The sequence below is a fragment of the Cyrtonyx montezumae genome, unplaced genomic scaffold (genome assembly GCF_038088225.1).
Source record: "Cyrtonyx montezumae isolate F1298 unplaced genomic scaffold, pur_monq_1.0 scaffold_13, whole genome shotgun sequence".
NCBI lineage: Eukaryota > Metazoa > Chordata > Aves > Galliformes > Odontophoridae > Cyrtonyx > Cyrtonyx montezumae.
This window is the reverse complement of record NW_027071859.1, coordinates 5,346,475-5,359,653: the sequence shown is the minus strand read 5'-3', so window position 1 is coordinate 5,359,653 and position 13,179 is coordinate 5,346,475. Positions and strand designations below refer to the sequence as shown.

Genomic DNA, 13,179 nt, shown 5'->3' with positions numbered 1-13,179 from the left:
GTATTGTGTTCTTTTGGTTGGGGGCATCCCAGGGTGAGGGGGGAGCACAAGGCAAAATGAAGCCGCATGCAGGGAGGAGAGCTGGCTGGCGTGGGGAGGGTGCATGGAGGAAGCTGTCCATGTCCCGAGGTCTGTCCTAAAGCCCACTGGTCTATCCATGGAGCAAAGCATCATGTCCTCAGTGTCATTAGGGGAGCTGGGGACTTTCTTCTTCTCCAAACCTAAGGAGGAAGCAGCGTTAATTCCTCTCAAATTGAAAGGTGATGGCACCAACATTTAGAACCGTTTTACCAAAGGAGTCAAATGCTCCTTCCTTCAGTGCCAAGGATGTCCTGGTTCTGGGTAGCCTTGGAAGATGGGTGCCAAACCAAGGGGCTGGTGGTCTCATGGATGTGGGATTCAGTGCCAGCATTAAGGGAAACCCCAGGAGGGAATCCAGACTTTCCTGGGGAAGCAGTGATTGTCATCCTGGGTGCCCATCACACTCAAGTGCAGCAGAAAAGGGGCTGTATCTAAAAGGGGTTGTATCTAAAAAGGCTTTGCAAATAAAGGAGATGGAGTCAGTGTTGGTGTTGCGTTCACTTTGGTAGTATAACGAGTGGGCTATGAGTTAGCAAACCCCCAAAAGCCATGTGGGAGGAGAGCTGAGGGCAGCAGAAGTGCTTGTTAAATCTGAGAAGGGAAGAAGAGCCACAGGCAAAAGGAATGGGTAAGATGCACAACTATTGTACAGATGACATCAGCAGGAGTCTTGAGGCTGATCACCAGCAGATTTGTAGGAGCTGTGTAAACCCACAGCAAATAACATGCTGCTCTTCTCAGTGCATTTTATTTTAATACAAATTTTAAAAGAAAAAAAAGAAAAAAGAAGAAGAAAATGTATTGCTCCACCCAAGAACTCTATGTCATAGACCACCGAGGGGCCTGACAGGGTGAAAAAAACATGACACAATAGGAAGAGGCACCCATGCTGTGCTGAGGGTGGAGGAGACAGGGAGAAACTGAGGGAACTCCCACCACGGAACCTTAGACAAGCCCCAAAAGCTTGGAGGAGGGCAGTGGGGACATGGAGCAGAGCCAGGAGACCACAGCTTGCTCTGCAGAGAAGCCTGCAGGTGGTACATCTCCAGGGCTTTCAGGACTGTGTCTTAAACAGCTAATCTGACAGCTTCCCTGCACCTCCTCTTCCCCAGCACCTTTCTCCTATTCAAGGTGTTTGCCAGTCCATCTCCATCTCCAGTGAATGCATTGGGTCCCAGTTACCACACTGATGAAAGTGTTCGTATTGACCCAAGACATCAGAAGGGAATTGTTCCAGGCTTTTCTTCTGACTTGGGCAGCAAATTCATGCCAGATCATGTTGCTAGTCCCCCAGCAAGATACACACAAAGTTCAACAGCTGACATAGCAACAGCCAGCCACACATGCACTCGGGACTGCAGGGCAGCAAGGATCTGGCAGAGTGTCTCCTACTCAGTGAGACTCAGCCCCTATTTCTTCCCACAGAACAGGACAGAATGCACTGGGATATCGAGAGGGTATGTTTAGGGTCTTGTTTAGCCATGCCTTTGTGTCTTGCCCAGAACCTGGCACCTAGTAGATGCACAGATCAGAGCCGTGCTCTGTAAATTGCCTTCCTCCAGAAGCCACGGGGCTGTCAGCCCCACGCAGAGTCTCCCACACTACATCCCCTACAAGTTGTGGAGCATGAGAATCCAGCAGTCCCAGTTTAGCCTCCTCTTTCTTCAACAGAAGTGACACCAGCCTCACTTTTTCTTCCTGGCCGGAACTCTGTCCAGATTTGGGGCTTGCAGTGGTGAGACTCCCTGTGCCTTTAGCTTTGCTATGGTGCCAAAAATTTTCACCACTCCATGCAGAGTCAGGTGTTCCTACCTGGATCCCAAGTGCCATGCATCTTGTGAGTCCTGTGTCACATCTACCCACCCCATGTGTTTCTGATAGTCCAGGAATATCAAATGGCAGAACATACCCCCAGCTGGGTGTCATTGCCTCTCACCTGGGCATCTAAACCATATATCTGAAACTGGGTATGAAATCAGGTAGAGAACACTGGAGGTTGAGATCTTGGTGGCTGGAGGACAAGAACCTATAGACAGAGGTGACACTCACCTGGAGATCCAACTGTGTGAGAAGTCTTGGACAACCCACTGGGTTCTCCATCAGGGTTGTGTGCAAAAGACCTAGTGCAGGTAAAAAGGGGGACACATACACCATTATATGAGCTGGTGTGAGGAGGGAAGGACAGTAAAACTGTAATTCAGCAGCAGCAACATGTGATTCAAAAGGCTTAAACGTGATGACCCTATCATAGCATTTAATATCATGTAAGATCAGATTTTAGATTAATAATGACAATGTCTTTCTTAGTGACCATGTGGCTTATTTGAGTAATTAATAGTTGCTTAGTAGAATATTGCTTAATCAGTGGACATTGGAGCCTGCAGTCCAAAGGTAGGACACTAAAGTGGTGGTGCTAAGCAAGACACTCATGTCATGAAGCAAGAAAGCTCTCCATCCATTACTGGTAGTGACCTGGTGCTCCCTGCACATGATGGCACAGCAGCAGCATAGAACATGCCATTGCAACTCACAGACACTGTCAGTCTTGGAAGCAACTGCCATGGAAGGCTACCAAGGCAGGCCACAAAGAGGGAATGAAAAATAATATTGCTTTATTGTCATGGAGATATTCATTTTTAGGATGATAGGTGTCTCTCCCATTGGATTTGCCCATGAAAGATAAGGATCCAGGCAAAATAGGATCCAGAACAGTACGAAAGCTACAGGAGCCATCATAGTGCCAAACAGGAGACAAGCAGTTGGGATAAATGGTGCTTTATCTCTGAATCCTCACTAAACTCTTCCCAGTACATGAAATGGGAAGAAAGTAATTTAATTAAATATCACCAAACACAATAAGGTCATGGTTTTGCCTTTTGATCCTGCGAAGGAAGTAGGCAAAGTCAGGAATTTCACTGCAAATGCAAAAGAAAAAAAAATAAGACTACAAAAAGCAAAAGAGAACAATGACAAATCTTCTTTATCCAGGGTAAGACAGTTAAAGAAGATTTAAAATTGTACCTAACCATTCCTGCAGAACGCTTTTAAGGTTGTCAAGAAAGTCCATCAGAAGTTCTTCGCCAGCGAAAGGGTGGAAAGGTGAAAAACAGAATGGAAAACGGTCAACATTTTGATTTTTAAATCCTTTTATTTGGAGTATAATTACTGCAGTTAAATGATCCCTGCTTCAGAAGCGAGGACCACTGCAGACCTTCCTTCTGTTTTGCCCATGAATCCATCTCTGGGCAGTACACATTGGGTCTCCCCACATCCCCAGGGCCACCTTAGCACCTTGGACCCACCCTAGGACATCCCTGTTGTGATAGTGATGAATCTTCAGCACTAAATATACACATGAGCACCTGAACATGGAAACAGCCAAGCCCAGAGAGATGCTCATCCTTTACAGAACAAGAATCAGTCAGTCACAACCCATGTGGAAAATGCACACAAGATTGCTGGCCTGAAATTACTGTCTAATTTGCATCTGGTGCACTCAGCCTCTCCAGTCAAAGTTAGCTTCCATCAGTCAGCCAAAACCAATGTCCAGGTTTGGGCTTGGGCCCTGAAGAAGCCCAAGCACACCAAGAACTGCTGCTACGTGGAGAACCAGCAAGCTCCACGCTCAGCTCTGCAAAGCCATTCTCATCATCCACCTCCATGGTGTCAGGAGAACTTTTACCCCCCAATCACTTGCTGGAGGCCTTGACACTTCTGCTGTTGGTTCAATTCAGGAAGGATGGTGGTACAGTTCCTGGGGGGTCTCCAGTTTTTTCCTCACAACAAGCAATTTCCAGCCCTCTGTTTCCAGGATTCACTCTTAGGTGGATTGAAAAATGCCCACAGCTCCTTCATGGGGAGATGTGGGGCCGGAAAGTACGTGGTCGAATCATCATGACGACCTTCCTCAGGGAGTAGTAGTCTGTGTCCTTCCACGAGTACCACACAACACCATCTGGCCCGAGGACCTTGCGGTTCTTAATGGAGTATCGGCCACCCTGGGATGCAGAGAAAGAGAGATGGTCAGGCATGAGAAATGCATAGAATCATCATCCAGATGGGAGCATCCGAAAAATGATTGCTCTGAAACACTGAACAAAGAGCTTAACGGCGATACAGTGACAAGAGCACATAAAGCTCAACATTTTTCAAATGCTCCCAGTGGAGATGGCAACTCAGGTCACATGAATCACTCACAGTGTGACTTTCCATCATGTGTTCCCAAGCCACGGCGTGCAGAGGTGTCTTAATGCTCGTGTCTGGCCTGTGGCACTGAAAAAGCACTTTGTGTGCTAACACCTGGCTCCTTGTCCCCACACCTCACCTTGTAGTACACCCCATTGAGGTTGGAGAAGAAGCACTGGTGGTACCACCAGCCCCCATGGGAGATCTCAGCGCAGATGTTCCCCGAGTCAGGCGTGCTGAAGCTCCTCTTGTTGTGGTACCAAGCAAAGGAATCCTCCACCGTCCCGCTGAACCCATCCACGTGCAGGCGATAAAAGTTGGCCTCATCCTCAATGCTGCAAGAAAGGATGCAGGTGGGGAATGCAAAGCATGCATTCCTGGTGGGGACACCTAGCAATCACTGAGCTGCTCTGGCCATGATCCCTGCTGTGATTCATCACATCTAAAAGCCAAAAACATTGTACTTCTCCATTCTGTGGGATGTGCATGCTTTGTCGTGACTCAGGGCAACTCTTACAGGACTGAGCTGGGCAGAATGTGACTCTAAAACCACAATAAAGGGCTTAGGCAGCTGTGGCAAGACAGTCCCCTAATTACACAGTACTGCCTCCTCTCTGCAAAGAAAACATCTTATTCTTCACCTACATTGAGATAATTAGTAATCTGCCCTGGATTAGTAAGGGTGGAAAGTCACTACCATTGCACAAGACATCTGATGAGAATGGTCAGGGTGACAATTCAGAGCACATGTTTGATGGCAGAGGATGCTCCAAGGCACTTTCAGGCAATGTTTTGTTTTGAAAGAGATTCAGCTATTTCATTGTCTACTCTAAGCCCACAAGCTCCAAATGTTCCATGTTGCCGTGCACACCCTCCCATGGCAGGCTACTCCACGGACACCCACAACCAGCTGACAGAAGGGACTATTTCATCTGGGATAGTCACATGATCACCCCTGCTTAAGAAAGAATATGGGAAAGAAGAAAAAACCATGGGATTTAAGCCCCTGGTTTTGACACTGAGATTAGTAGTTTGAGCAGAAACACCTCTAAGCTGCAGGGGACCATCCCACAGTGAGGTTCCCATCCCTGAAGGTCTTAAATAATCATAGAATCATTCAGGTTGGAAAAGAGCTCTAAGATCAAGTCCACCTTTCCACCTACAACCAGTATTGCCCGCTGCTCTCGTCCCTGAGTGCCACATCTCCTCAGCTCTGTAACACCTCCAGGCATGGTGACCCCAACAGCTCCCTGGGCAGCTGTGCCACCGCATCACCACTCTTACAGAGAAGAAATGTATCCTAACATCCAACCTGAACTAAACTTGAGGATATTACCTCTTGTCCTATCATTCACTGTCTTCTGGCATTGAACCATCTGCATCTACCAAGAACCAGGGAAGGCCTACCTGAAGATCTGGTAGAAGGCGTGTTTATGTTTGTTGTTCCAGTCCTCCAGGTCAATGCGTAGAGAGTAGTCTCCCTGGCTTGTTATCTTGTGGATGTTCTCATTGCCCAGCCAGAACTCACCATTCAGGTCCCCAAAGCCCTCCCTGTACTCGTTCCAGGTCCTGTTGAAGTCAACTGAGCCATCCTGACGCTTCTGAATGACTGTCCAGCCCCCCCCTATGAGAGAAGAAAGCAGAAGGGGAATGTCTGTGAGCCCCAGTGCCAGCACATGGTGACACCTTTGAGGACCCATCTGTAGGTGTCTCCTGAAGTATGGAGATTATCATATACTGTTCCTACAGCACCACAGAGGCACACGAGCTCTCTTACAGTATTGTCTCATTGTCTCCATCTGCTCTCCCATCTGTCCAAATCCCTCTCTCCTCTCTCATTTCATTCCAGTATTGTAAGATTTAAGAAGGAACTGGGGCCATGTTTTCATTTGCTGTTTGTACAGGCTGTCACCCTTTGGTGTCCAAGATTGTGGTGATGGTCATGCAAATAACAGTAATGACATAATGAAGATCACATTGTTGGAACAGTCTGCTTCTTAACAAGCACTCGTATCCCAAAGCTGCCATCACCTGCAGGTGATGAGCTAATGTTCTTCGTAGGCGAGCTGACTATGCATGGACAGCCAAACTGCTTCCACATGACACTCCAGCATGGGATGTTTTGATGTGACGCACTCATCCTACCTAGAGCAGATCCATGGGGCAAGGAACTGACCATCTACCACCACGTTTCCCTGTCAAATGGCATCATTCCTGTGAAATGTGAGTAGAGTAAACCAATTTTGTGGGTTAGCTTGTGCTTAGGAATGACTGTGATAAGTTGTGTATGGTTAATTAGATAAAAAGGAACTGGGATGGTCTCATGTGCAAAAATATCTGTCAGAGAGCTATGATATCTGGTTAGAACTATTCACCCAAACCTCTTCTTTATCCAGTAGAGAGGCTGAGCCTTCTGGAGATGCTGCTCCCGTTGAATGCAATATAATCCCCAAACATCTCAGATAAGATACGACTCCCAGGTCAGGAAACCCCCGCCCAGAGTTTTGCTGAGAGATGGTTTAGGTGCAGTACCTTCAGTGTCCATTTCACACAAGACTTCAATGGGCATCCCTCCGACAGAGGGCATGATGCTGTAGATCCCAGATCGACGGAGCCCATTGTAGTAAACAGAAGCACAGTCGATGGGGCAGTTCCTGACGTGCCTCATTTCTGGGGGAGAAAGCAGAGAAATGTGACATCCAGCACATGACATGGACAAAAGGGTACATAACCCAACCCAGCATCGTTTCATGCTTCATAAATGCAGAGCCCAATAAAAATCCTGAATTTGGGATCATGTTGAGTTATAGAGATGGATCCCAGCTCTACCTGCATGGGTGCAGATGTGAAACCCAACATTCCTCCATGCACTGGCTCTTGCTCAGAGAGGAGCACGGAGGCATTTGGAAGTGAACTGTTCCCATTGTCTCAACCATGACATGAACGACCAAAAGAGCTTTACAGCAGAGCAATGGAAAAGGCTCAGACTAGTTGGCTCAGGGAGAAGTAACATGCCTTTCCCACTGACGTCACCAGCTCAGATCGGATCAAGGTTGGTAGGTGAAAACCATTAGTGGCTTCTCCGTGTGCAACACATGAGTCATCTGACGGATGCTCCTCTCTGGAAGGGCAGACTCTGGCTCTTTTCAGCATTTAAAGAGAGATGATAAAAAAGATGGAGGCTGACTTTTTACATAGTCTGATGGGGACCAAAATGAATGGTTTAAAACTAAAAGGGGAGATTTAAATTAGATGTTAGGAGGAAATTCTACACTCAGAAGGAGTGAGGCCCTGACATTGCTGCCCTGAGAGCTGTAGGTGACCCACACCTGGAGGTGCTCAAGGTCATGGATGGGCACTGGACATCCTGGCCAGGTGGGTGGCAAAAGAGTAGTGGTTTGGAACTGGATGGGCTTAAAGGTCCCTTCCAACCCAAACTGCTCTGGGATTCTGTGATTTAAAGCTTTTTCCCCACCCCAAGAGTGTGAATCCCCCACCCTGGCACCTCTCCATCACCTGGCCGCTCCATCTCCTCCTGCAGCCTCATCTCAGCAGGGCCGAGGCAGGTGGGGTTGCGCCAGACCCAGTCAGTCAGCACGGAGATGTTGTTGATCTGAGCCTGCATGTCATAGAGCAGCGTGGCCTGGATATGCTGCAGGGTGCTGGCTTCGCTGTACCGCTGCTCCAGGTCCTGTACCCGCTGCTCCAGGCTGTGGTTCCTCCCGACTGCCTCTTCGTGCTGCAGATGGGGTTAGACATGTGTTGGGAGGATGCTCTGATGGCCTCACCCTCACTCTGCAGCTCCCAGCCCATTGCAGGACCCACAACATTGCTATTCCCCAGCTCTGGTGCAAGCAGGATGTGCACAGGCAAGCCTGGTGCTGCCAGAGCAGTGCGAGCAGGGGGGAATGCTCCCCAGATATCCTCCAGCCTGCAACCCCACCACCACTGAGGTTTGCTTACTAAAACATCGTCCAGATACAGTCACTCACCCGCTCGGTGCTCCTCACTGCCCATTAGGTGGCAGAGCAGCCTTTAGGCAGCCCCTCCAAACCCTACAGCAAGTGGGTTCCCAACCCCTGTACCGCCCATCTATTTGGGGTCTGGCAGCCCCCAGCCCTCCATCTGCACTGCAGGGATGCTGCTTCTCCCCCCATCCTCCTCTTTTCCCCTCCTGCCCTGCCCGTCTGTCCCCACGCTGTGACACGGGATGCTCTGCCAGCACGGTTGAAGTAGGACCCTGTATCATGGTCATGCATGCCCAGCTGCCTGCAGAACCACAGTGGGTGTATTTCCTTCAGCTGAAAGGGGGTCGTGCAGTCAGAGGGTGTTTTCTGCCCAAGGATCTGGCTCACAGCTCGGTCCCTGCCACTCACTGCTGCCAGGACACATTGTGGCATGCTGTGCCCAGGAAATGGTACAACACTGCAGGTTATGGTACTGATAACTCAAGGTAGCATCCTTCTCAGGGCCCCCCAGGCATTGCCTGGCCCTGCAAACATGCCCACTCATGTATTGCACAGGAATCCCAAGCAGTAGTAGCAAACTGGGAATTACAATGTGCAGCGACGTGGTGCTTTCCTTATAGGGTCTGCAACATCTCTGTCTCTCCCATACATCAATTCTGCTCTGCAAACTGACCAAAACCAGCAGCCTGCACCCACGCACCAGCTCTGTGAGTAAACCCGTGACGCTTCCTCCCAGACAGTGACTGGAGATAGGTTTTTGTGGGACTCATCCTGCTCTGTGCATGACCCAAAGCTGTAGGGCTGCTCACCTCAAAAGGTTTTGCTTCCTAAATGAGAAAGAGTGGCGGAGAAGGGAGCTCTCATTCCGACCCATTTTGGTGTCCCCGTTATGGTGGGAGGAGCTGTGAGCTGCTCTCCATCACCTCGGGATGCAGAGCTCAGAGAGATGTCTTTGCTTGGATGGACAAGCCCACGCCAAGCTCCAGGTGAAATATCAATGGCAAACCAGCAGGAGGTGATTTATGATGGTGGATTAAAAGAGCAGCAGCTCCTGGGTGGGAGGAAGGGATGAGGAAAGACATGTCCAGGCTGGGTGGTGGACATAGCAGGGAATCAGTGCAACTGCAAAGCCAGTTGCAATTGCTCAACCAAGGTCTGAAACCCACCACAAATGGCCCAAAGGGGCCTCAAAAGATCCCAGAGGCCATCCTCTCTCCAGTGTGACTGTACCTTGGTGGCACTGTTCTCAAGGTGTGACCTTCCTGAGGACACGTCAGTGGACTGGGGACTGCTTGGGGGTGCCTGTGTGCACCCTGCAGCCCTCTGCTCTCCCGGTAGGGTGAGGAGCCGAGCAGCATCCCACAGCAGATGAAACCTGAGCTCCCATTAAGTAGAAACAATCTCTCCTAGTTCATTCCTTTCTCATGGAGACATCCTTAGAGAGAGCAGTGATGCAGTGGCACAGCTGCCCACGGAGGTGGTGGGGTCACCATCCCTGGAAGTGTTCACGGAACGTGGAGGTGTGGCGCTGAGGGACGTGGGCAGTGGGCACAGTGGGGTGGGTTGGGGTTGGACTTGGGGATCCCAGAGGTCTTTTCCAACCTGAATGATTCTATGGTTCTGAGATTCTATTATATAAGTGGCTGATAGCAGAGACAATAAGGAAGAGCAGATGGGAGAGGAATGTTGAGTATGGAATTGAAGGGGGTCCAACTGAACTCTGTAGTAGATAACAATATAGAAAGGTCATTACCATGGGCTTGTGGGATTGTGCAAAACTTGTTATGAGATGCTACATGTGAGGAAAAGAGGAGGAATCAGGGTGGATGGAGGAGAACAAGCATAACAAAATGGAGAGAGAGAAAGAGTTCAGAGAGTTTGGATTTGTGTAAGCGAGTCAACAGTCCATGTCCTGGTCTATGTGCGAGCATAACTGGAGGAATGAGGGCCTGATCAGTGACCTAAACTCTGGGGAAATATTTAGCACACCCACCTCCATCCTCAACACTGAGCTGGAGAGTTCAGTGAAGAGTTACAGCTCCAGGTAGAACAGTATTTTGGTGTTGGTGTGAGGAAGTGGGATTGGGAAAGAATTGAGTAGAACAGTTTTGAGGGACTGGATGTCATCAGAGCATGGACATGAGAAGTGAAGGCTGGAAGATCTGTTCCACTCCCAGTGTGAAGAGAAACAGGGAAAGTGAAGAAAGGGTGAGTGAGGTCTCCCCAAATGGGACACATTGGTGGGTGCAGGAGAGAGCTTTGGTCTGCATGATGGAATGGTCCCAAAGGCCAGATGGCAAGAATGACCTCAGTGCCCAAGAGACACAGATTTGGGTCTCCCATGTGGACATGCAGTTGCTGGTAATCTGGCATATGGCAAAACTGACTCATGCCCTGTGTTGGGTAGATGAGAAGGTTTTGTGGAGGGAGGTATGGAAACAGAGCCCCACATGAGTGCCCAAATCCTGGGAAGGAGAAGACTTGCAAAGAGAAAGCCCAAGGGAAGGGTGTGGGCAAGGAGAAGATGAAGCCAAACAGTGAGTGAGTCACACCGGTTCTTAGAGCCAGACCATATCACACCTCGTCTATCCCAAAGACAAGACATGTTTACAACACAGTTGTTGAGTTTTATACATATATATATGCTTCCAGCCAAATTGTTCACTGCTGACTGCAGTTCCCTGCCCTGTGTAACACAGGAAACTCAGCCTGGACACCTGCGGTCTGGCTCAACCATGACCTCCTAAGTTGTTTCCTCCCTGCCCACCTACAGTTTCAGCTCTAGTTGTTTTTGGGATGGATCAACAACTCCAACCCAGCCTAGCCAGGCTCAGAGGCAGAGGTCTTCCTCCTCCCACAACAGGGATATGGATAAAACACCAGAGGGTTTGTGGCTCATGATAAAAGATTAGCCCTGGAAGGCTTCTGAGCCAGCACACTAAGAGAGGTTTAGTGGATAACCCAATGTGTGATCAGAACAACACTATGATCTTCCCAGCATCCCCTCCCTGCAACCAGAAGCACCACACAGAAGGGACCTGAAAAGGGCAGCTTTACCTGCAGCTCCAGGACCTTGATGCGATGTCGGTGGTTTCTCAGCTCCTCCTGCAGTTCTGAGATCAGTTCCCGCAGCTCCAGGATCTGCTGCTTGCGTTCCTCATTCTCGTGGAGCCAGTAAGACACCTCGTCGGTGCAGCGAAACATGTCTGGGCACCGCTGCTCATCTCCCTGTGGCAGTGTGGCCACGATCTTGCAGCGGCCATTGGGCAGCACCTGATTGCTGTACTCCCCACACTGAATCAGGCCTGTGCTCTCCTGGGGCCCTTCATTGACACCATAGGCTGCAGGCAGAGCTTTTGGTAGTGAGGGAACGCTCATTGTGGCCAGGAAGAGGAGGAACAGCCAACGTGCCTCAGCAGAGCTGGTGCTGGGGCAGAGATCCATCAGGATGCTGAGGATGGTCCCCAGGGATGGCCCCATCACCACCTCGGACAGGGCTTTATGTCAACGCAGGACCACGCACGGGGAGGTATTGTCTTTCTGAGCATCCTGCTGCTCTGACACTTTGAAATGTGGACTGGAGCTGACAAGGACAAAGAATGAATAACCAAATCAACCCAACACAACTCAACACAACTCAACCTAATCCAATACAATCCAACACAATCCGACCCAATCCATCCCAATCCAACCCAATGCAATCCAACCCAACACAGCCCACCATGCTGTCCTCCACTCAGCATATCAAGGTCCACCACCTCCCTGGCATCCTCCATCCAACTCTTTTGCACCCCAGGGACTCAGAACATGGATTTGGGGCTCAAACTATGACTCAGATCACCAACACAATATCTGGGCAGGGTTAGACCTCCAGCTCATCCCTAGGGGAGGATAGATGGCTTTGCTGAGTTCAGTATTTCCCTATGGTTATGGGCTTATTAACCCAGGTGCCTTTAGGTACAAGGATAGTGGGATGGTGACCTTGCCACCATCTGCGTGAGATAAATATGTGACTTTGTCTCTTCATCCATAGAAATCAGCCAGAGCCATCCAACACTGGGGTTCCCCACCCCACCACCACACCACAGCTCTGCTCCACAGGTTTCTCCCAGTCAAAAACCATCCCATTCCATCCTTCCGGGGATGGCTTCCCTTGGCACCCCATGCCCATGGTGCTGGCACATACCTTTGCAAGGGCTGCTTCAGTTCTCCGGCAGCAGGCAGTGAGCAGGGACTGTCTGCAGGAAGTGGGGTGAGCATCGGGGACCGCTGGGCACTGATTCCCCCTGATCCTCTCACTGCACTATAAATAGGGCCAGGAGAGCCACCAGACTCAGACAGCGCACGGGAGGGAGGAGCACGGGTCCCGGCATGACCTTATCAGCACACAGGGGATTAAGCCAACATCTTGGCAGGAGAGCATGGCTCCCTGCTCCTAGAACCCCCATCCCATCTTCATGATGAATGAGCAGAGAGCTGTCTCATCCGTTCTTCCAGCAGCCACCTGCCCCATGCCAGCATTTTGGGAAAGCCTTGGGGCCTGGAGCAGCTCCATTTATGGTATGTCCTAGTCCAGGGCTTCCTGTTCACTTTTGTAAAAAGCCCTCTTGCTCCCTGGGCTTTCCTTCTGCCCTGCAAACAAACCCTGCCAGCTGCATGCATTCGTTTGTGCACATCTCTCTGGGGGGACTGGGCAGTTCTGATCCTTCTGCTCCTCCTAGTGAGAAGAAAGATTAGTTATCTAACCAGTTAGAAACGTCAACAGGCTTGCTTAAGTAAATATGCTAATCATTCTGATGCAGGAATGTAAGCTGAAACCAGAGATTTCCAAGGTGGACAAACGTGTTTGGTTTTCTTCATTTCACAAAGAGAGTTTCCAGATGATGTTCACAAGTTTGTCCTAACAAAGGAGATGCTCAAATCGTCTCCATATTCAGAGGAACTG

General features: G+C 49.7%; 1 protein-coding gene across 1 annotated transcript; it reads right to left on the bottom strand.

Annotated features, from left to right (window-relative positions):
- Nucleotides 1-3,810: 3,810 nt before the first annotated feature.
- On the bottom strand, nt 3,811-11,714 carry LOC136045251 (angiopoietin-related protein 7-like). Its single transcript, XM_065731079.1, has 6 exons — nt 11,292-11,714; nt 7,783-8,005; nt 6,799-6,936; nt 5,674-5,890; nt 4,406-4,601; nt 3,811-4,079 (listed from the first exon to the last, which is right to left on the bottom strand). The coding sequence occupies exons 1-6, from the start codon at nt 11,712-11,714 to the stop codon at nt 3,933-3,935; spliced, it is 1,344 nt and encodes a 447-aa protein (XP_065587151.1). The 3' UTR covers nt 3,811-3,932.
- Nucleotides 11,715-13,179: the final 1,465 nt, after the last annotated feature.